At 44.1% G+C, this 22,379-nt stretch overlaps 1 protein-coding gene across 4 annotated transcripts in view; it reads right to left on the bottom strand.

Moving 5' to 3' along the window:
- The window catches only part of prdm16 (PR domain containing 16), a 178,052-nt gene that overhangs the window by 6,209 nt on the left and 149,464 nt on the right, over positions 1-22,379 (bottom strand). Inside the window, exons 4-14 of one of the 4 annotated variants that reach the window (XM_041945625.1) lie at positions 19,792-19,932; positions 14,481-14,583; positions 10,221-10,422; positions 9,947-10,112; positions 9,554-9,707; positions 7,131-8,778; positions 6,876-6,963; positions 4,845-5,017; positions 4,600-4,677; positions 3,445-3,614; positions 1,646-1,817 (exon numbers count right to left, since the gene is read on the bottom strand). In XM_041945625.1, coding sequence (XP_041801559.1) covers positions 1,646-1,817; positions 3,445-3,614; positions 4,600-4,677; positions 4,845-5,017; positions 6,876-6,963; positions 7,131-8,778; positions 9,554-9,707; positions 9,947-10,112; positions 10,221-10,422; positions 14,481-14,583; positions 19,792-19,932 — 3,095 coding nt within the window. The remainder of the gene's footprint in view (positions 1-1,645; positions 1,818-3,444; positions 3,615-4,599; positions 4,678-4,844; positions 5,018-6,875; positions 6,964-7,130; positions 8,779-9,553; positions 9,708-9,946; positions 10,113-10,220; positions 10,423-14,480; positions 14,584-19,791; positions 19,933-22,379) is intronic. The other 3 variants (XM_041945626.1, XM_041945627.1, XM_041945628.1) reach the window with 3 other exon arrangements.

The raw sequence follows: 22,379 nt of genomic DNA, 5'->3' as shown, positions 1-22,379 counted from the left end.
AACTTCCCACCCTCAGAGCAGCAGTGCTGCCTCAGCATCTAAGACGTCCCCGGCTTGGAAAGCGGTCAAACAGAGTTTTCATGTGAACACAAGAGCTACCAGGGGCTTTTATTTTGACTGGCCATGAGGCTGAAAATGGAGTTTTAAAGGGGGAGAAAAATGTTGCAAGAGCGGTTAAGAGCGATTACAGATAGTCATCCGTGAATGTGTGTTTGCATTCGGCGTTTGACTTCAGTCACTCAGAGGGAGAATAAACAGTGGGCTGTCTGGTGGGAGGACAGAGAGTACAATACTTAGTCTGAATTACAGATATTAAAACGTCAGGCCAGCTTGTTGTGGATGAGACTCAGTATTGATCCCAGATGGCAGAGGGGCTAAATTGCCACTGGGTCTGCCGGCCATAATGCGTGTTGACAAGAGGGAGGGGGGATGATGGAAGAAGAGACAGACAAAAAGTGAGACTACCAGAAAGGAATTCACATTGAGAATGAGAGAGATGAAGAGTGCACAGAGTCAACTAAAGCAGCAAACCACTGACTGAAAGAGAAAAACATTTCATCCTCCTTCTCTTTCCTGACACCCTCTTCCTGCCTGAAACCTCTGAAGCTTCCCACCGTCTGACCTACCAGCATTTCAGGACTTGAACTGCAGAGCTGACATTTACATCCAGCATTTTCATTAGAGAGTGCATAAAAGACACACACAGGACGATCACTCCTGCCAGAGCTAGCGGTCAGCAGAGTAATTTACCGAATACAGCCGGATACAGCAGGTTTGAATTGCAATTCTTCGCTAAGACGGCTGTAATAAAAGTTAAACGGGGCCGAAATGTGTCAAACTGGAAAAACTTTGCTGGTCGAGATGGACTCACGCTGTGTCCCAAGTCCATACGACAAACAGTTCTGAGCAGGAGTTAAAGTTACGTAGTGCCTTCCCAACGGAAAGGGGAATAAAAATAATTACTTTCAAAAGATTGGGAACATAGTAAAGCTACCTGAATGCTTGTGTGCTGATGAAATACACCTTTGTCCCACAATGCAATGCACAAAAGACAATTAGAAGTAACTAACAACTGCAAAAAATTTGAGCAAATTGTAGATGGTGTTCAAGGGGCTGCAGAAAGATCTTCGAAAACAAACAAACAAATTTGATTAGAGGCGGTTTTAGTTTTTTAACACAAGTGTTGATCCTGACTGTCAGTTCCTCCAACTGCAACTACAGTGCAGTTTGGAATCGGGACACAGCTCTGATGTTGGTGATTGTTGCCATACACATTTGAGCCACGAGAGAGCACTGTGCACCAAGCACAAGCACGGATGTTGTTGCGTGCAGGGTGAAGGGAGAAGAACTAAGAGCACAACTCTTTCTCAACACACAAAATGTGAGTTTCTGCTTCTGCGTACCAGTCAGGACTACAAGCCCTCATAAGAGGAGGGATACAAAAACTGTCTTCGGTGAGGACATTTTACCAGTCCTTCCTGCTTCAGAGTTAGGATTACAGCTGGATTTAGGACAAGGTTGGGGTACGAATTAGAGCTTGGCGTGAAGAGCAGAAGGTTAGACTCACGGATCAAATGTAATCACTAAAGGTCTTTGCAAAAATCGTAATTCAAATGTGGTCCGTGCGAGCAAGTTTTCTTGTTACCTCTTATCCGTGGAGCTGGAGGCCTGGTTCATCTCAGTGTTGGAAATGAAGTTGCGGATTTCTGAGAAGTATGAGTCCTCCTTCTCATCTAAAAGTGCATGATTGTCTGGCTCGGAGTTTGGGGAGGAGATGGTGGTTCCTAAGTTGGAAAGCATCCCGGACTGTTGGCTCACTGTTGGAGAAAGCGTGCAGACATACACACACACATAAACACACACGGACACACCAGCCGCACACAACCAAATACCCGAGCATGATTAGTTTGATGATGGTCAGACATACGTTATAGATGAGTTAAAGGAAAATGCTACACATGATGAGGGTTATTATACACATTATTCACATTTTAATATAAAGTCAAAAAGATGAGAGGTTTTGTGCAGAAGATAAACAGTGAAAAAAGACAGCAGACGAGCCTTATAAGCTTTCAACAGAAAGGCTTTCGTACAAGCTGTGTTCTTACTTTTTCCTGCATGTTTTTTACAAAACCCTCCTCTAAAAAGTTTAAAGGAGACGGCCACAGTTCCACACTGTCTGACAGTTAACTGAGGACATGCATTTCTTTTGCGAACGTGCAGTTTCAGATCTGGGTCTGAGAAATCAGACACTTATATTTAGCTTTAAAAATCATTTTCCCTGTTCTTTATTGTGCGTTTTGGGGTTGGTGGGAGGGTTATGCCTCTATCAGATTGTGATAGCAGACAGATGACAGGAAACGAGGGATTTGAACTGAGGACGCTGCAGTTCATGGACAGAGTCTGTTTTTTAATTCTGGAACATTGAAGACGGATGTGACACTATCCTGGAAGAACCACACGAAACTGTACTGGTTAGTTTTTATTTTCAAAGGACATGTTTGACTTTTAGAATATCAGAGTCCGATTAGCTCTCTCAGTAGTCGGAGCTGATCAGCCATGCTGAGTGTAGTCACACTCAAACCTTGCCTGAGTCTTTAGGTTGCATTTATAGGTTTGGAAAAATATTTTCCCGTCATTGTGTTTTATTTCTGCTCTCTTTCTTACAGATTCTATAACATCGCTCTTGCATGAATCACAGGGGTAGTTAAGGGGAAAGGATGGTGTAATTTACAAAATACAAGACAAGCCATATTTGTGTCTAAGTGCTGGAGCGCATGTCACATTTAGAATAAAAGATAATGACCTCCAAATATACTGTTTTGCCAGCGGGAGCCAGGTCATGTTTTCTTAGTCTGTATTTTTGCAGTTGAATAATTTTAGCAGATGCTGTTGCTTATTTTAATCTGACTCACAATAAGAATATATCAGGGAATAAAACATCTGGCCTCCTCTTAACACATTCACATCACCAAACAATGGCATCCTTGAAATGTAGTTTGCATGTTGGTGATGTGACAGCAGTTTGCAGCTCCACTGGGATTAAGCTGCATGAGGCGGAAACCACATGCGTTGCCTTCATTTCACAAGCTTGGATCCCTTGGATGTAAATGCTCAAATAGGCGATCAGTGAGTTGAAAAAGTTTGTTTTCCATATTCAGCGGCACACTTCCATGCTAGACATAAAAAGGCTGTTTTTGGAAACGCAGCAGGAAAAGTAAGTGTGAATTCTGTAATTAAGCGGTTTTCCTACTTTAAATCATTTGAAGCACCAAGTTAAACATTTATTGAGGTGAAGATTTGAAATTTTCCAAATGGGTAATGTGAGCCATTCATTATTCAGTCCATTAACATAATACAAAATGACTACATGTCCCTGTTTAATGACTACATTTCAGTTCTCAAAGCCTGACTTTCACAGAGTCACAGATGTTGCAAACTGACCAGGAATGTTCTCATGCTCGTGCTTCTTGAGATGGCGGTCGAGGTTGGTTTGCTGACCAAAGCAGCGGTTGCACAGGTGACACTTGAAGGGTTTCTCTTTGTTATGGATGTTGCGAACGTGGCGTTGAAGATTGGATGAGATGCTGAACGAGCGGTCACAGTATTTACACCTGCCAAAGGAGAACAGAAGGATGTGAATGTGGGTTAAAAGAACAGCAGGGGCTGCCCTTCTGCCGGGGATCGAGGCAGGCTTCATGGTGACTTTATTATCCAGCTGCTGAGGTGAGCAGCACACTCCTTAAGGCTCAACTTACTTGTTAAAGAAAATACTTTGATTTTTAAAGAGGAGCAATTGGTTGTAGACAGCTTTATGAGAAGCACAATTTAGAAAATGTTTCAGCATAGTTCTGCAGAGTCACTTAAAAAAGTTAGAATAATCTAAACAACATAGCAGTTGCGTTGCCACAGATGCCCATTTTAAATCCAATTTTCATTATTAATTATCTAAACTTTTATACGTTTTCATCCAATTTTCAACAAGGATGCACCGTTCTGACGCCACAATTCAGGTCATCTGTTCTGAGTTGAGGTTTTTCCAGTTTCCAGCGCTCTCTTTTTCCCAAAATAAAATATTTATACCACAGGGTGTGGAACTCATTTGGGATCATTGTAGTGTAGTGAAGTAAAATAAGGCCAGGAATAGCTCTGACCCACCATGACTTACTGAATGTAACTGATATAATAAATTATTGATATAATAACAGACAAAATAAATTTACAGTTATTTGGATCGCTCATGTCTGGGAGATACCTGATCCTCTGATAAAGGCCAATATTGCCCCAAAGATCTATAAGGCAGATTGCATAGGTGCATCCCTAAGTTTCTCACCTTGTTCAAAGTAAAACACAGATAACTTGCTGGATATTTTGAAAAAATAACACCCGAAAACACCAACAGGCCTATGTCTCCTGTTGATTCAGCCAAACACAAGCAGAATAAAGTCTCAGGAAAGGCAGCAACATGACAAATTCAAGCGTAGGGAACAGCAATAGGACAAGCAGACTAAAGGAAATACATCAATAACACCATCCGTGGGAGCAAAGAGCCTTTCACAAAGATTAAAGACCAGGCTGAACTTGAAAAAAACACAATACCTGTAGGGTTGTTCCCCTGTGTGTGTCCGCAAGTGTCTGGTGAGGTTTGCCGAACGAGGGAAGATTTTCCCACAGTACCTGGAGGGGAGAATGGACAGAAGGGCAGAGAAAAGAAGTGGAAGAAAATAAGGAACAAAATCTGTATTTAAATGTCACTGCAAACATTTTATGCAACATAATACAGTCTCATGTATGTAAACACCTGATTTACACAGGAAATAACACGCTGCACCACGAGCACTTACCTGCAGGCGTAACGCTCCTTGCCCTTGCGGAGGATGGCGTCTGAGAGGGAAGGTGGTGGCGAGCGGAAGTTGAACAGTGGATGAGCTGAGTGTTGCAGTGAATTGGGCGGCGCGTCCAGTTTTAGAGCGCCAAAGCTCTCCAGCTTCTCTGTCATGTTCTCCATGGCTGACATCTAACGTGAGGTGACGATACAGGGAACAGGTATGATAAAATATTTTGATGGGGATCACGAGATCCTATTTTTTTTTATTTTTCAAAGTGGATCACATTCATTCAAGCAGATTGTGTTATTACTTGTGCATTAAGGCTTTAATGACAACTCTTGCAGTAACAAGCTCAATGCAGCAGTTCTGTAATCACACCTCAAGAGAAGCCACTGAATTTGGTTTGTGTTGCGCGTATGCATGTGCATGTGCGTGTGTGTTAAAAAAGAAAAGGAAGCATTGAAAACAAAGACACAATGTCATAAAAAAAAACAGGGAGCGAGAGAAGGAGACAGAGAGCGGAAGCAGTATATCAGAGGTTAGCCTTGTCGTTTGTGCTAAAGGCGAGTCACCTCCACGACCTATGACACATTCAAAAGTGCTCAAGTACCACTCCTCCTGTACCCCCCCTCCACACACTGTCACCTCCACCTTCAGCCAAGGCTTTGTTCCCTACCTCTTGCCTCCTCCTGCCAAAGTTACCGTTGCAGGCCGGCAAACTGGCTAAATGAGGCATTCAAGAGCCCCAATCGGAGCTGTACAATACAGTTTGAGATACCCCCAACTGATAGCCGCTTCCCCTCCCCTAGAAGCTTGTGAACAAAGGGGGCCGGTTATGTAGGAGTTTATTTGCCAAAAACAGCTTACATCCTTCCTTTTTTAGTGAATACGGGATGGGAGAGACACAGGGACAGACACTCTGTCTCAATGTGTTTATTCGCAGTCTGAGAACGGGTGGAGGGGGAGAGGGTGATTCCGTCATGAGCCTGAATTAGAGGTGGCATTGTGTTTGGATCTGTGGGAGTATCACAGCTGAGAAACTCTGATATGAGACGTTTTTACATGGGAGCCTGTGAAATCTTTTCACTCTGGGATATTGATCAATTACGATCTAGTGCCTTCATAAGGGCAGCAAGGATATTGTTTAGACTATGTCGTTCATCCAAACAACAACAAATAATACCATAACTCATTTTTTAAAGAATAACGGCACACATATGAGTAATGTGTTACATGTAAATGCATGTCCATGTGTTAATTTATCTGTCTGCTTATGCACCAAATGATTGTATTGCAAAGTCACTGTTGATAGAGGACACAGATTTCCAGGTCAGATTAAACCATTTCCCCAACGAGAGCCCCCCATTCTCCTGGAGACAAACACAGGATGTCCTTGATGGACACGGTGCTATTATCTAGCCAGCCAGCCAGCCACAGAGAAAAAAAACTTGGAGGGGGCTGAGTTATTAGCTGGCCTGTGGGCTCCCGGTACATGAAACAATGCCACAACTAAGATTAGCGTGGCCAAGAGAGACAGTTTGTTACAATTCAAACGGTTATTATTCTCTCTTTTATTAATACTATCATTCCTTGTAATCAAGGTTTGTAGAGGTAGGGAGGGTCTGGGGACGGCCAAACAATGTGACTGATTATCAAAGGGGCTGCGATAACAGACTGTGTCTTCTGAAAAAGGTAGAAGTGACGAGGTACACAGGCGCCATTCAGTAAACAAAGGAAGAAATCATACAGAACCCTTGAGAAAATAACATCAACACTGTGGAATGATGATGCATAGGGCCCTATCAATTCAGGCTGAAGCAGCGTGGGAGGCAGGAGTGAGGTATTTTCACATAATACATGGTTTGAAAATAATAGTCGATAGCATCTGGGAATAATAAGCCTGTATGCAATACCTGGAGGTCAATTCCCCTGTTTGGTATTCCCTTGCTGTAGTTTTTGTTCAAAGTACATGTACCATTTATTGTTTCTACCTTCTAAGTGCCTTCCTTGATTTGAAATGTGCATGTGTGTGTGCTGTAAGCCCACCTGTGGATGGAAGAGTGGCGGTGAGGGCCTGAGGAACTTTTCCTTCAGAGCTCCTACAGGGTCGAGTAGCTTCCTCTTCTCCACCCTGCTGGACCAACAACAAGGTAGAGGGTTACGTACCAAGGTCAGAGTTCACCTACAACCCCCAACCAAACACTAAACACCAACCTCTACCTTCTTCAATATGTGAACATGAAAGCGCTGATGTTGCTCATGTGAAAATAGCCGTTTCTGGTCTAATCGGGGCTGAAATACCTGTATATGGGGTCCATGAAGAATGCTGAGGGCTTGGCGTAGTGCAGGGGTGGGGGCTGGTGTGGTTGTGCCTGAGGCTGCTGGTGCTGGGCAATGGAGGATTGGTGCAATAACTGGGAATGGGGGTGTGGAAACCCAGCTGGGGTTTCATCCTTGATGGAGCCCCCCTTTCCAACTCCGAAGATGTGGTTCTTTCTGTTTTGTGGCTCAGCTGCCAAACCGTTATGACCACCTCGGCTCCGGCTGCCAATGCTGAGGTCCAATGGCTGTTCTTCACCGCTAGATATTGCTAAAGGTCCACTACTACTCCCAGTACTACTGTTGGGGTTTGAGGGGTTTGTTGGGGTGGAAGGAGCTAACTTGGTCTCCTTGGACCTTGTGGTGAGATCAAATGGTGACTCCGCTGTGGAGGCAGGAGCAGGGGGAACACCAGAAACCAGCTTGTGCAGCTGCTCGCGTGGTGACTTTGGCTCTGCCTTAAAGAACATGCTAGGATTGAGGGCACCTCGATCAGCGGTGAAGGGATAGAGGGAGTTGTGGAAATTGGGCAGGAACTGGAAGGGAAACATGGAATGGTAGGGCAATGGACCCATCTTCTTCTCCTGATGAAGACCAATCAAACCTGGACCAAAATATTTCTCAGCAATAGAGGCGATGGCTTTGATGGAATCTGTGGTGGCTGCATTGGCATTTGTGGTGGTGGGCGGGAGGGCTTGCTCATCGGGTGGCGGGAAGAAGGAGGGTTGGGATGATGCAGAAGAGAGAAAGGGACGTTCGACAGGGAGGTTCCCCGAGCTAGACATGGCTGATATCAACGCGCTGTTTGTGTCTTCTAACTGGTTGCCTTCTTGACTTGATATGGCCCCAGATGGCTTCCTTCTTTTACCACTTCGCTCACGTTCACTGTCTCCGTCGCTCTCGAGGTCAGAACCATCACCTGAAGCAGTACCAGTGGTGGTGTCCAAATCTGTCCCACTTGTAGTATTAACGTCTTCAAGGTCACTACCATCAGACATGTCTACCATCTTGGATTTTGGCTTGGCTTCTCCACTAGAAGACAAATCCAGTTTGTTCTCTTTTTCTTTGTCTTCCAGCTGACTGAAACCGTTACCTCCATTGCTGTTTGTGGAGCTGACCAGGGACAGTGGAGGGGCATCTAGGGGACTACGAGGCAGCTTCACCTCTTGACTGCTGCCGCCCAGTGGGCTCTTTATCAATGGACTTGCCGGCAATAAAGGCGGTCGTGGATACAGTGATGGGGGGAAGATACCTGGGAAACCATGTGGGAGGGATGGGAAGCCATGGGGTCCTGGGGAGAAGGGCAAGCCAGCCTGAGGGTGAGGTCGGGAGGGAAAGTAGTCAGTGAAACCTAAACTGGACTGGTTCAAACCTGCAAGGTGAGGATGGTGGGACTTGGCCTTGGCCATGATGGGGCTGGAGCTCATGGGGATGCCAGGGTTGAACATCCCTGCTGGAGAACCATAATGGTTTTTGCCCTCACAGAAGCGACGATGCTTATTGAGGGAGGAGGTAGTGCTGAACAACTGCCCACAGTCCTTACACTTGATCTGGGTGCGGCAGTCAGCATGCATACGCTTGTGGCGGCAGAGGTTGGAGAACTGGGTGTAGGATTTGTGGCACACCTCACCTGGGGGAGCAAAAAGACGCAGCCCATCAGGGCCTGGTTAAACCCATTTTAACACTGTCTCTAACTTTGTATACCAAGTCAACAGCAACACCTCTGAATGGAAACTGCTGTAAAATAGCTCCGGAAAACGGAGGGACTGTTAACTGCCACTGATTCTGCTAATATATCACTCCTGATTTATGTAACAACGCTGTATGTATAATAATAATAACAATAATAGTAATACTTGATTTGTACTACACCTTTATACAATAATTGCAGCTCTAAGTGGTTTACAACAAAGAATTCACATGCACAAACTGTTTCACTGTTTCACATAAAAAGACACAAATACAGCGAAAGAAAATTAATGTAAAGTGAAATGAACGAACTGAATGAATGAACTGAGAATAAAACCCACTTGATAATAACGGTAACAATAAGATAAAAATAAAGATGAAAACAAAAGCATCCAAGTTCTCCACAGTCTTCCTTTCCTAGAGTGGCGGTCAACAATTTGAGACTTATTAGGCGAGAACTCAGAAAGTATTTTGCCTCGTGTTCACACTCTGCCAATCGGTGCCTTGGCCTACGAAGCATTTTAATGCCAAATAATTAGTGAAGATATGCAAGAAAGATCATAAGATACATATGGAAACAGAAGAAAGAGACTGCCGAGTGATGGAGAAGAAGACGAGGGGGAAAGGAAAAAGGTCTAAAACAAATTTTCAAGTTTCAAGGGTCGAGGCTCGGGTAAAGAATAAGGCGGGCATTCACTTCCAAAGCTCTCACTTACAGATAAAGGGTTTGACACTGCTGTGGATGTGCTTATGCTGCTTGAGGCCTGACGAGGTGGCAAAGGTCTTGCCACACTCAGGACACGTGTGAGCGCGTGCCCCCACGTGCTGGGAGCGGATGTGGCGCTGGAGGTTGCTGGGATCTGTGAACACCTGAAATTTGGAATAAGCATATATAAAAAAAAACAATGTACGCCATAATTAAAAATGTTTGTAATATATTTTGCCATTCTTTGCATTGTTAAGGAGTTTTCATTGCTTTAATGTCCATACTAGGTATGTTGCTCTTTCACAGTTACTAAATGTCCAGCACCATTACAAGTGAAGCCTAAAAACAAGACCAGCAGATTTTCTAAAGCAGATAAAGCCTGTGTGTCCAGTGCACAACTTACGTGCTGGGTATGCTGTACCTTATCACAGTTTTCACACTCAAAGCGCTTGCCACTGTCATGTGACATCTGGTGACGGATGAGGTTGGACTTCCAGTTGAAGGCTTTGGGGCACTGGTCACACTTGTACTCCCTCTCCTCTGTATGGACTATCATGTGTTGGCCCAGACTTGATAAGGAGAGCACAAGCTCATCAGTGAATCCAGTCAATCATGCAAGTCACATTTGTAACCCAGAGGATAAGCGGACCGTATGTGTGTAATGTGTGTCTTTGTACCTGTATTCATTTGGGAAGATCTTCTCACAGTCTTTACACTCGTGGACCGGCTCGTCGCTGTCCTCACGCTCCTGTTTGAAGTCTTCTCTCAGTGTGTCAAAGATGGAGCCGGTGCTAGAGCACGAATACTTCTGGTGCCGCCGCAGCTCAAGTGTTGAGGAGAACAGCTCATCACAGTCTTCACAGCGGTACATCTGCTCGTCTGCACAAACACACACACATTTGTTCAGCCATCACACAATTCAGCTCCCTGAAACACACTGAAATCTACTTTCAATGCTTGAAGAAAACTTTTACACACTTTTGATATGAATAATAAAAGATCAGACTGTTAAAATACATAGTTTGACATTAGGAGTCCAATAAAAAAAAAACGCTCCAAAGTTCCTTATTTATTCTCTTGTCAAGGTGGTATTTTCCACTTAAATAAATATATATTTTTGTGTATTACTCGATGAAATATTTTAAACAGAAAAGGTAAGCAGTTTCTTTTTTTGCACTCAAATATTTCTATATGCAATAAAAGTAAACTGAACAGCTGCAACCTGCACTGATTTTTGCAAATTTACGCTTATTCTGAATTTGATGCAGCGACATGTTTCAAACAAGTTGGGACAGGAGCAACAAAAGACTGGGAAAGATGTGGAATGCTCCAAAACACCTGTTTTCCACAGGTAAACAGGTCGATTGATAACAGGTGACAGTATCATGATTGGGCATGAAAGGGGCATCCTGGAAAGGCTCAAGATTTTTAGATTTTAAGATTTTTTTTTAAGGTATACAAACAAAAATCACTATATTTCAAGGGAGTCAAAACCAGCTTTGACGCACAAAGAAAATGAAGAGCTGGTTTCCATCCTGGTATTTACTAACTCCTGCATGTTGCACCATCCTGAAGATACAGAACCAACTATGCAGCTGTATTTAAAAAAACTGTTTTTACTAAAGAACAAAAATCTATTACCTATCTGTGGGTTAGTTAAAGCTAAATAGACTCCGATTAAATGGTAAAAGCAACAATCTTGCAATTGACGTTCACATAAAATGGAAATCAATTAGCAGTGAAATGTAGCCTTCATTAACACAGTTAATTGCTTGTTAAAGCGAGTGTTTGCTTGAGACTTTAGGTGTAATAGCACACAGGGGAAACAATAAGGGCTGGTCTTCCCCTTCCATGTTGATAACCTTTACAATACTTCTCACCACCAAGGTCAAATGCATAAAACTCAGGCCAGCTTTTTCAATAGCAAGTTCCTGAGTCAGATGCCAAGTTCAACAGATCAGGGGAAAGCCCAGTGGAGTGTCTTTGTGCACGGGCATGCGTGTGTGTGTGTGTGTGTGTGTGTGTGTGTGTGTGTGTGTGTTTATTTGAACATTTTCCAAAAAGAATGAGCCACAAGAAACAGAGGTAAGCAGGGGCACAGTGGCGCCAACCCCATGGTGATTTCAGCGCCAACCTGCCATACCCTCTTTGCCATGACCCAAGCAGCCAGCCCTGAGTCGGCCCACCAGGTGTCCCAACACGCCACGCACACCCATCCATCATTTCAAGCTGCACTAAATGAGTTTATCCAAAATGACTTACAGTGCATGGCTCACCTGTTTTCTACTGCATGTGACCGTTTATCCAGCTGGAACTTCTTGGACACATTAAAAGGGCATTAGTGCAGCAACATCAACGTGTCTAACCTTGGGGAGAAGGATAAATGACCTTCTGGTCAATGGGCCATTACACTGAGCTCAAATGCTAAACTAACTCGCTCACTCTGACTCCAGTGTGCACATATTTCATGGGGAGCGAGTGTTTTGCTGTGAGATAGTCGATCAAACATCTCAACGCTCAGATACTTCTCGTCCGTCACACTTCACAGCGGAAAATCTTTTTTTGAGAAAAAAGAGGTGGTTCATTCACAACTGCAATAAAATGTTTTAGAAAAATACTGGAAAGAATGCGTGTGTGAAAAAACAAGGAGCAACAAGGAGAAATCTCGGAGCGGATGCTCAGGTGCACTTGAATGTGTTTGAGCGAGGATGTGCGTGAAATGAAGGTGCTTGCGTGTGTGTGTGTCGGCGCGCCTGTGTTTTTTCAGTTAGTCTGGGAGAGTGGGGTGGGGGGGTGGAGGGGTTATAAAGGGGAGACTAATAGCTCTCTGGGAGACGAAGGGAAGCACAATTATGTGCAGTTTAGCAGCTAATCTGGGAGCATGGGTGAGGTCTCAGGGGACTCCTCAAGTCCTCTACTTCAAATTCCTTCTCCGATAAGCCAGGCACAGAGAGCAGGGCTGCACTGCCAAGCTCCCACTCAGTCCTGCTACCCCCCCCCACACACACACACAGACAAGCACACAAAACAGACACCCTCATCTCCACAGTGGGTTGACTGCATCTCTTTGTCCTTCTCTCTCTGCTTTTCTGCCTCTCTCGCTCACAAATAAACATCTTAAAGCAGTAGATGAACTCTTGCGGTTCATCCCTCTCTCCCACCAACACACAACAGCAAACACTTTGGCTTTGACACGCACACTCTGGCAGGTGGAGAGTCTCTCTTCTCTGTCTGTCTGCCGCCGTCGCTCTATATTTCACATAACACACACAGAGGAACTGAACGAATCATTTACAAGCCTGTCCCGTCTTTGACACACTCCTACAACATGCCAATCTGCTTCTTTTCAATAATCAAGCTTGCTTTGAGCTCCCGTTTCCTCCTGCTCCTTTGGCATGGAGATCTGTGCATCACGCAGGGGGTGGGGTGGGGGGGTGGACTGCTGAACTGCAGAGCATCTCACGAACATCATGTTCTCCCCTCCACCATTTTATGATCAATGACAAGTAAGAGTAATCAGATTTTATTTTTTTCATCATGGTTCCAGAAAGACTGGAAAAACAACAAAACAATGTTACCTGACAACAGCGGTTCACCACAATAAGTCCAAGATGTTTAAAGAAATACAGCGGAACCACGGCCCCTTTTCCGCTCAAGTGAACTTTGAAAGAAAAGCCTGGATCCACAGTGAGCAGCTGTCCCAGTTAGATTATGAGATAAAATATTGGACATATTCATTGTGACATGCAGAGGCACGGCTGAAAGGTAGTGAGTACAGTGAATCAGGTTATCCACTCAGAGGGAAGACGGGTGGGTGAGAGCACCTAAAAACATGGCGCACAGCGTAGAGCAAGGTGGAGGAAAATACACATAGATAGGTAGATTATGTGATATATCATCATTTAATCCAACACCATTGACCTGACAGCCAATATTCGGAGATATGATTTTGATTTGCCAACATAAATTGTAATTTGCGTAATCTTGAACATGTGCCTAACTAAGACAGTGAGCTAAAAGACGACTGGATTAATTTAAAAAACGGGATTTCAGGTGTCTGCACCAAGTCCAAAGCACTTTTTTTTTGTAATAATGTAATCATTTATTTAATATATTTTAATAATTTAAACTGTTTGTTGTTTTATTTTGTCTTTATTTTTTATTTTTCTTGAAAAAATAGAGTAAAAGTACTACCACAAGCATCATAAAATAAGTTTATTCCACTTTTTTGTTTTGGTTTTTTAACCCGGAACACGGGGCCCATTTCCCAGGGGGACAGAGTCATTAACGCACGCAAAGTCCGTGAGTCTGACACTGTATTAACCTAACGGCCACTAAAACTTCAACAAACAACACGAATCAAAACAAAAAACACTGAATTTCAGGGCACAAACTGAAACGCTGATTTATGACTAATAAGATGTTTTCTTTCGCCGATGTGATAACTCTCGACTTAAACGCCTTTAGTCCCACATAATGTATTCTTGAGGATATGGACTCCTCAGAATTTGTTTGATCTCGGTTTCCAGTTAACAGAAAATTTCTGCTCACTTTGGATGGAATATGACAAGTGCCAATTGACGCCCTAATACAGCATTTCAGGCGAAGGGGCCCATTACATCGCAGCATTGTGAGCGCACAATTCAGAGCAGGCTGTTACGAGTGGCCTTCATTATTGGCAGGCCTATTTTAAATGACAGGTCCAAAACGGCCGTCAACCAGACGCTTTAATGCGGGATTTAATTCCATCCTGGAAATTTATGATTCGAATAATTCACATTTCTTGAGGAAAGAAAGAAAAAGTCTTGGATGGAGAGATTGTGTCTTTTTCCCCCGTCATATTAGCGGGGTTATGGAGTGTGCTGGCCGCGGAGGCAGCACAGGATGCAGGCTGGAGTTTGTTTAAAATGTGCGCTAATGACGCGCATTAATCTTACCTTGTAGGTTGGGTGCCATGGATCCCTCCGGGAAAATACCGTCCTTCATATACACTAAAAGCTCCTCCCCTGCTTCAATGTCCCGGACAGCTTTATAATAAATCTGAGGAGAGAGAGAAAGAGTGAGGGGGACTTTAACTTAAGGTCAACATGGAATTAATAAGTCTGGACCCCCTCGTATTTATCATCGCAGTTAAAGGAAGGGCCGAATGCTGAAATTGATCACATTAATACAGGCTATTAACGGGGATGTTATTAACAAAACAAACAGCATACGTGCCAAAAATCAACATTATCCAGGCTGCAGCAGAGTTATGGAGACATATTTTGTTCAGAAATGTTCACAATATTTCACAATTTACTACTACTCATTAAAGGCCGGAGCGTAAGGTGCTATTTTAATACACAATGCTTTGTTTGATCCACATTTAGACAAACTTTATAAATATAAAAAACGAATAGAAAATAACATTTTCTTCGAAAAAAACAGGTCTGCGTTTTTTTCACAAAGAATTAGTCAAACGTTTCAAAAGAAAAGTGAAAATGCAGAAGAAAGCCAGACGATAGAAATAGAAATATTGCTGCAGTGAGTCTGAACAGCGTGAAAGAAAAAACATCGGCTCGCTCAGCTGCTCTCTGCGTGTTTTTGTTTTTTTAATTATCATTATTATTATTATTTACAGCTGCAGCAAACCCGGAAATGTCGGGTCTTTATATGCACACAAACAATCATTTGATTGCACTAATTTAACTTGTGAGATCGGGCATAAATCACCGCTGGTCTTTTTTTCTGGAAGTATTAAGACGAGGAAAACAGAGAAAACAGGAATAATGGGGAAACTCGAGGCCGTTCGGAACCGAGGCCCCATCCACACTCTGTCCAACAACTAGAACCAAACTAAAATCCACGAACCAAACTAAGCTCCCACACACGCATTTATTCTAAAGAAGACTCGGCCACAATTAACGTGGATCATCTTCCAATAAGTCGTATGACAGCTTCATGCATCCAGCAAACCGCAGCGCGAACGACTTCAGACTTCAAGCAGCGATCTCCGAACACATGGGGGCGCTCTGCACCAATTCAACGGTGCCAGCACAACAAGGAAGGCAGAGCACTCTCATTCACTCATTTACTCACACACACACACACACACACACACACACACACACACACACAGAAAGGCCGGTGAAACTAAATGTAAGTCTTAGTGCTCTTCAGATAGGACAAGCAGCAAAGGCCTAAAATCAATGATTAAATCACGTATTATTATTGTATTTTTTTCTGTTATAATAATAATTATTATTCCTGGCTACGTATTTCCATCAGTTAGGCTACACAGCGGCTGCGGCAGCCGCTCTGCGGTGTTTCGACCTGACCTTTCTTTTCTCCGTGAGACGGAAGAGTTGGGAAAGTTGCGCGGCGCTGCGGAGAGCCTCAAGCTGCAGTAGCACTTCGGTCCCGGTGGAGTTGGCGACGCAACCCATAGTAGGTCTACCGGAGAGGGAGCGGGGCGCTGGAGCGGACAGGGCCGGGGAGAGGAGGTCGCAGAGCGGCCGGGCGCGCTGCGGACGGTCGGTGATGGTTCCCTCTGGCTGGATGAAGCCCGACGCTCCTCCGCTGGGCTACTCTCTAATCTAGTCAGTGAGCGCGTCTTCGATGATGATGAGTCTCTCTCTCTTTCTCTCTCTCTGTCTTTCTGACTCTCTCTCTCTCATTAGTGATTCCCTGTTGCCCCTTGGTGCTCTCTCGGTTACCCGTCGGCCACTCCTCCTCGTCTTATCTCCAGCCAAAAGGATTGAGGGATCTGCGGCGCAGACCCCTCCCCGCATCTCCGATCCCAGCCGCCGTTTTGGCCGCTTGATAAATCTATTACTGATGTAAATAATGGATAAAGCAGCCGGACAGACTTGCACTCACTCTGTCAGTCACTCGATCACTCTCACACACACCCGTGAAAGCGCGGACAAATACACGCACACGAACATCAGCGCAAACAAACCCAAAAACCTCCAATAGGCCTTTTATTGATTAAGTTATTTGGAGTTTCTTCAAAATGCAGTGGTATTATTTCGTTGTCTTTATTCCAGTCTGACCTGAACAAAACTAATCTAACGATGGCAGCGATTTCTCTGAACTCCGAGGTCAAGTTTGGATTTAATGGGGTCAGAATAGTGACCTGGTCAACTGAGATGTTTCACAATTATATTTTAATACAACGTGTGAAGAGTGAAAATGTGCATTCATCGTTGAGCAATTATTTTAAAAGATATTAATTGTTAACAGCATTATTTGATTTTTTTTTCTCAGTCCTTTTTATTTAGATTTGTAGCTGGAAAAACAAAGAAAAAAATCATTCAATATGCAAGACACAAATGGACATAGAAGAAAAACACTAAATTATAAAGGATGAACAACGTCATGATATCCTATTTCAATACTTCCATAATTTTTATATGTAATATACCTTGTTATTTATTTATTTTACATCTTTTGAAACAGCTTAATTTGTGATATTAATGGCACACCTTTGTCTTTATTATAACAGGACTGTCAGCAAATTTACATTTTTTTTGGTTTCAATGAATACAGCCAGCTGATGAATAAAGAAATGTTCATAAAATTCCTAATTAATATTTGTAGTGTAGTGTCTGCAGCACTTTGAATCTTTACAAATCTCTGTGTGTGTGTGTGTGTGTGTGTGTGTATTCTACAGTAAGGCCTAAACACTTGAGTCTGTCTTGACCTCTTCCCATCTCTGTCCAGTGTTCAGGGGACAAATGCCTCATCGATCATTGCCAGCCGTAGGGCCCGCTATAATCCCCCACTGTGGCCTCATACGCACGCACACACACACACAAACGCACACACCAGTGTCTTTTTATTGATGGATCCATTGCAGGGTAGAAGGGCAGATCAAACAGCACTGGAAAGGGTTCCACTCCAAAAAACAAAAGATGACGGACTGACAAGAAGGTGGTCAAGGTTCATCCTCTCTTCAAACCCCCATCAACTACACACACACACACACACACACACACACGCACACACACACACACACACACACACACACACACACACACCGGCCCCTGCACTCTCTCAGCCGTTTCCTGCACTAGATGCAACTTGGCCTTAGAAATACTCAACGAGCTTGCTTACAGACCCATTTTTGGTGATTGTTGGCTTGAACATGGGAACTATGTCATTGGGGCACGCACGCACACACACAAACGCACACACACACACACACACACACACACACACACAAATACACACACGGAAACTGGTGATTTGCCTTGTTTTGTTGAGCCATAATTTAATGCGCCTGAATATTGCATTAGGGTGAAATTACAAGCAGGATTAAGTGAAAACTGTTAAGTGTGTGTGTGTGTGTGTGTGCGCATGTGTGTGTGTGCGTGTGTGTGTGTGTGCGTTTGTGTGTGTGTGTGTGTGTGAGGCCTGATTAAGACAATAACATAGGTGTCCACAGACACACATTTCCTGAACAGAAAATGCTTGTTCTCTTGGTCCTCAAAATCAAACAGTACTTCTACAGAAACTGTGTCCAGAGTACATTTGTTGTCCAGTATGCACCTGATGTGCATGGAAACAAATATAGAAAATAAAACCAAATTATTGTATGACCATAAATGTCTAAATTATGCATGATCGTGCACACATTTGTTCATCTTAAATCATTAATGACAAACAAATAAACTAATAAATTATCCACTTGCTTTTTAAAAGGTTACCGCCTGCATTTGAATTTGCCCCGTGTGCACATATTTCCATAAACTCATGCATTGTGCAAAAGAAAAGAAAAATCACTGAATAGTCTGTTAAATTATACATTTTAGCACTGAGTGGCTGTGTGTATATGTGTGTGTGTGGTGTTAGTAAATAAATAATAGGATCATACCTGTGAGACACTATACAAAGCAATTGGTCTGGCAAACAAAAGCAAAGCTGTTCACTAAGTTAAAAAAAACTGCAAAACACATTAAAAAAAATCAAAAAAACAATCGAAAATTGTGCACGTGGCCTTTTCTGGGTCTGATAATTCTCCACAATTTTCGGCACTGCTCTGATTCTTTATTTGACATTGTGTGGCAGTGGCAGGGGGCACTGATGTGAAAATCTTAAAAGGATTAGACGGGTTGGTGTTGCCAGCCAATTGGTGCTTGTCAATCTCAGAGGCCCCTGTGTGTTCCCTCTCTCACTTGGTCCAAGCCCCCTTTCTCTCCACCGGTCAGGCTTAATGTCTGAAGCTTAAATGGACACACTAGCCCGTCCTTTCGGTGTGACAGAGTGACAGGTGGCAGATCAAGACATGAGGACAGAGAAAGGGGACAAAGACAGCAAGGAACAGGCGGCTAGAGACCGAGACAGGAGGGGGAAAGAGCCATGTAGGCAGGGATTAGGAAACAAATAAGAGCAGAGTGACAGGAATGTGGAAACACACAGGCAAGTCATACAGATGCATTGGCTACTGTCATACTGCCATCATGTTTTCTTGGTTAATTTCTTTGCTTTGTTTTGAGCTGACAAGTTCTCATTCTCTTTGCCCCGATGAATGCATTTGTTTTGTATTTTTGGTGCAAATTCTGCCCTAATTGTCTCCCAGTACACAACTGTGAGCTATCATGATAGTCCAAACTGAACTGAAAGTGAAATGTGTATCACATAACGGCAGTAACTTCACTGGTATTTCATTTGAAGAAAGTGGGACAAGAGTCAGCAAAGCAAAGCTGAAAAAAAAAAACAACCTCTGCAGGATAAACAGAAAGAGAGAAACATGCTACTATACTGCAGCAGTAGGTTGTGGCACACACATTGCATGGGGTTGGGGTTAGGGCCTAGTTAAGCAGTTGGGGTTTTTATGGGCAATGGCCGGGCATCTTTCCAAAAGGATCCGATGCCTTACCCAGGTTTCTTCAGAGCGAGAGAGATGGGACTTAAGAAGCAAAATGGGGGAGAAACTGGTGCCGCAGAAGAAGACTGTGCCTTGGATAATGGTCATTATAGGACTCCGGAGTGTCAGGCTATTCTTCAGCCTCTTTACATGGGTCATTTCCTAACAGCACTGGCAACTGGCCCAGCCACAGACACACAATAAAGCCATTCCTTGGTCATTACCACCGCACACATTTTGCTACCTCAACAGTAAACACACACACACACACATTCACATAGATCAACCAACATCCCCACTCCTCCTTGTCTCTGCCTCTTGCAGACAACACGCAGCTGTTTCTCTCAAATCTGGACCACAAATCCAACCAGGACCATGATCTCTGTCATGTCACTCACCTGGTCTCCGGTGAGGTGGCAGGCGGCGAGGTTCTGCTCCTCGAATGACAGGGCAGAGCGGACGTATTTGAGCCAGCTGTTGCCGGTGGCGTCTGGGCCCGTGTCCAGCGCAAACTTGACGTTGCCCATGTCGTCCACCACCTGTTGGAGAGAGAGGCAACAGGTTAGTTATTACAAAACGCGGAATATTTCTATAAATTACATTTCACGAGGACACTTCGGACGGTTAAAAATGCAACATTTTTAGATGCACATCAGCGGATGAGAAGGCTGTGCCAGGAGTTTGATGTCAGTCAACTTTAAGACACACAGAGGCAACATGTCAGTGGGTGTTGGGGCCACCTAACCCTGTCAATCCCAACAACAAGAAGAGGAAAGAGGGAAAGGAGGAGAAAGGAGGAGGGAGTAGACAAACTGTGGCTTCTTTCACTTGTCTAAAGACTTTCTCTGGCACATATTGATCACCCTTTGTAACCCCCACGCCCCCCTGAGACTCCAAGAGTGGGTTTCATGTTACCCGCTTTCATAGAGAATGAAGGAGGATGGAGGTAGAGGTGAAGGAGGAAGAGGAAGAGGAGGAGGAGAAGAAGGGCTTGTTGTGGAGCAAAAAAGTGAGGGGAAAACCAGGGGTAACAATGCTGTATATATGCATATAAAAATTGTGCCTCATTCTTCACAAAATTGCAAAGTGTGACACATGTTGCATGATAAGGAATGAGGAGGAGCACAGGTCCTCAAATCTACCAAAAGACCAAATGTTAGACAACAATTAGAGGATTTATGAAGCAGCAGATATTGCAAAGAGAGTGTTCACATTTTAAAGGCCAGAAATGCTGCCTTCCACTCTTGGCTCTTCTAACCACATTTCTGTGTGTGGTGGAGTGTGGTGGTGCTGGGGAATCTGGGGGCGGCTCGGCTGAAACCCCTAAGCTCACCCTCTCCACCAAGTTGGGGTCGAAGCTCGGATTTCGCCGCAGCGCTGCATGTGATACTGAGCCTGTGCGAATCCTCTAGGGAGGACTGGCCTGAGACAGAGCAACTCCTCTAATTACAGCTCCCAATCAGCCTGGCCTGAGTTCAGCGCTGACCTCTAGCTTGACTCTCTGCACTCCTAATCACAGTCAAATGTCTGCTGAAGGAAATCGAGGTGTGATGGAGAAGAACCAACGAACCAGCTGACGTTTTTAGATGTGCAAAGTTCGTGAACCTCTCTCACTGGCTGCTTTTCTGAAGGCATGTTCGTGTTTTTTTTTCCCAGCTCGTAAAGTGTGAATGGTCATGCTCTTGTTGTCTGGGTGAGCGTGTGCAGAAAGTGTATTTTTGTGGGTGGGGGCGCAGGTGGCAAGTTTGGTGAGTAAATATGTAAAAGGTCTGGTCAGAGGTGTGGAAGGACTGCCATGCGCTTGTTTGTACAAATACGGCCACCGCTTTAGGCGAATGCATGTGCACATGGCTGAGTTAACAGCTTGAGGTAACACAAATGTTGTGCTACTTTTGAGCCAAGGTGTGACCCTCTTCATTGAACACGCCTGCTTTAGAATAACAATGGCTGTTAGTGCATTGGCTAAAAATAATCAAAACCTTGCCCTATGTTTAAAAACCCTGTTCCACAAGCCTGAAATAAAAACTGTGGCTACTGCTCATGTAAATGTATTTGCTGATTGTGAGAGTGGGAAAAGAGATGTTTATGCAAAATCAGTTCCTGTTATGCATTTTCTGTAATTCACACCAAGATACTCAGAAGCAAATAATGTAAAAATGTCTGCTGGAAGAGCTTATGAATAAAAGCAGAACCTTATCCATTCCTCACACACTCACATCTACAGCCACTGCCTCTTCTGCTTCCAGTTTACAACTTAAACACCTGGCTTGATCGAGTCCAGGCCTTTATTTTATGTGTGAAAACAGTCACTGAAAACTAACCAGGCGTACCCCCCCTACACACCTACTACTCCACCCAATATCTTTTCCGCAGGCGGTGAAGTCAGAGAGCACTTGTCACGGTGTTGCCGGGGAGCTGCGACAGGTATCGTACATGTTTGATGAAGACATGGAGCAAAGCTGAGATCCAGGTGGAGTCCAGGTGGGCTTATTGCTTTTTTTAGGGGGAGCAGTTGTGGGAAGGGAGGTGAAGAACTGCACAGACTGACACACATGTATGAATGCCCCCATGCCTACGTAGTGGGCACAGTAGTATACATGCACGTTCCCCCCTTCTCCTACACACACACACACACACACACCCAAAGGGTCTGATCACGGGCCTAATGAGCAGCAGACCTGTGTGCGTTGTTGTATGTGCATGTGTGTGTATGTGTGTGTGTATGTGTGTGCGTGTGTGGTGTCGGGGAGGCCCGCTAACACCCTGTCTCCGGGTGGAAGCCTGATTTATAAGGCTTCAAATGAGGTGCAACGGAGAAGGAGAGCCAGAACAAGCCTGCGGCTGATTGTTTGTTTATTTACCTTTCTTTTTCATTCTTCCCTCCTCCCTACATCACGGGGGGAGGAGGACCCGGGTGGAAATCATAAGCTCCACGTGCAAAAGGGCTTCAAGAAAACAAGGCAAACATGCTGCTCAACGTTAGCTC

This window comes from Chelmon rostratus, chromosome 10 (genome assembly GCF_017976325.1).
Source record: "Chelmon rostratus isolate fCheRos1 chromosome 10, fCheRos1.pri, whole genome shotgun sequence".
Taxonomy (NCBI): domain Eukaryota; kingdom Metazoa; phylum Chordata; class Actinopteri; order Chaetodontiformes; family Chaetodontidae; genus Chelmon; species Chelmon rostratus.
Note: the sequence above shows the minus strand (reverse complement) of the source record. Positions and strands in the feature narration are given on the sequence as shown.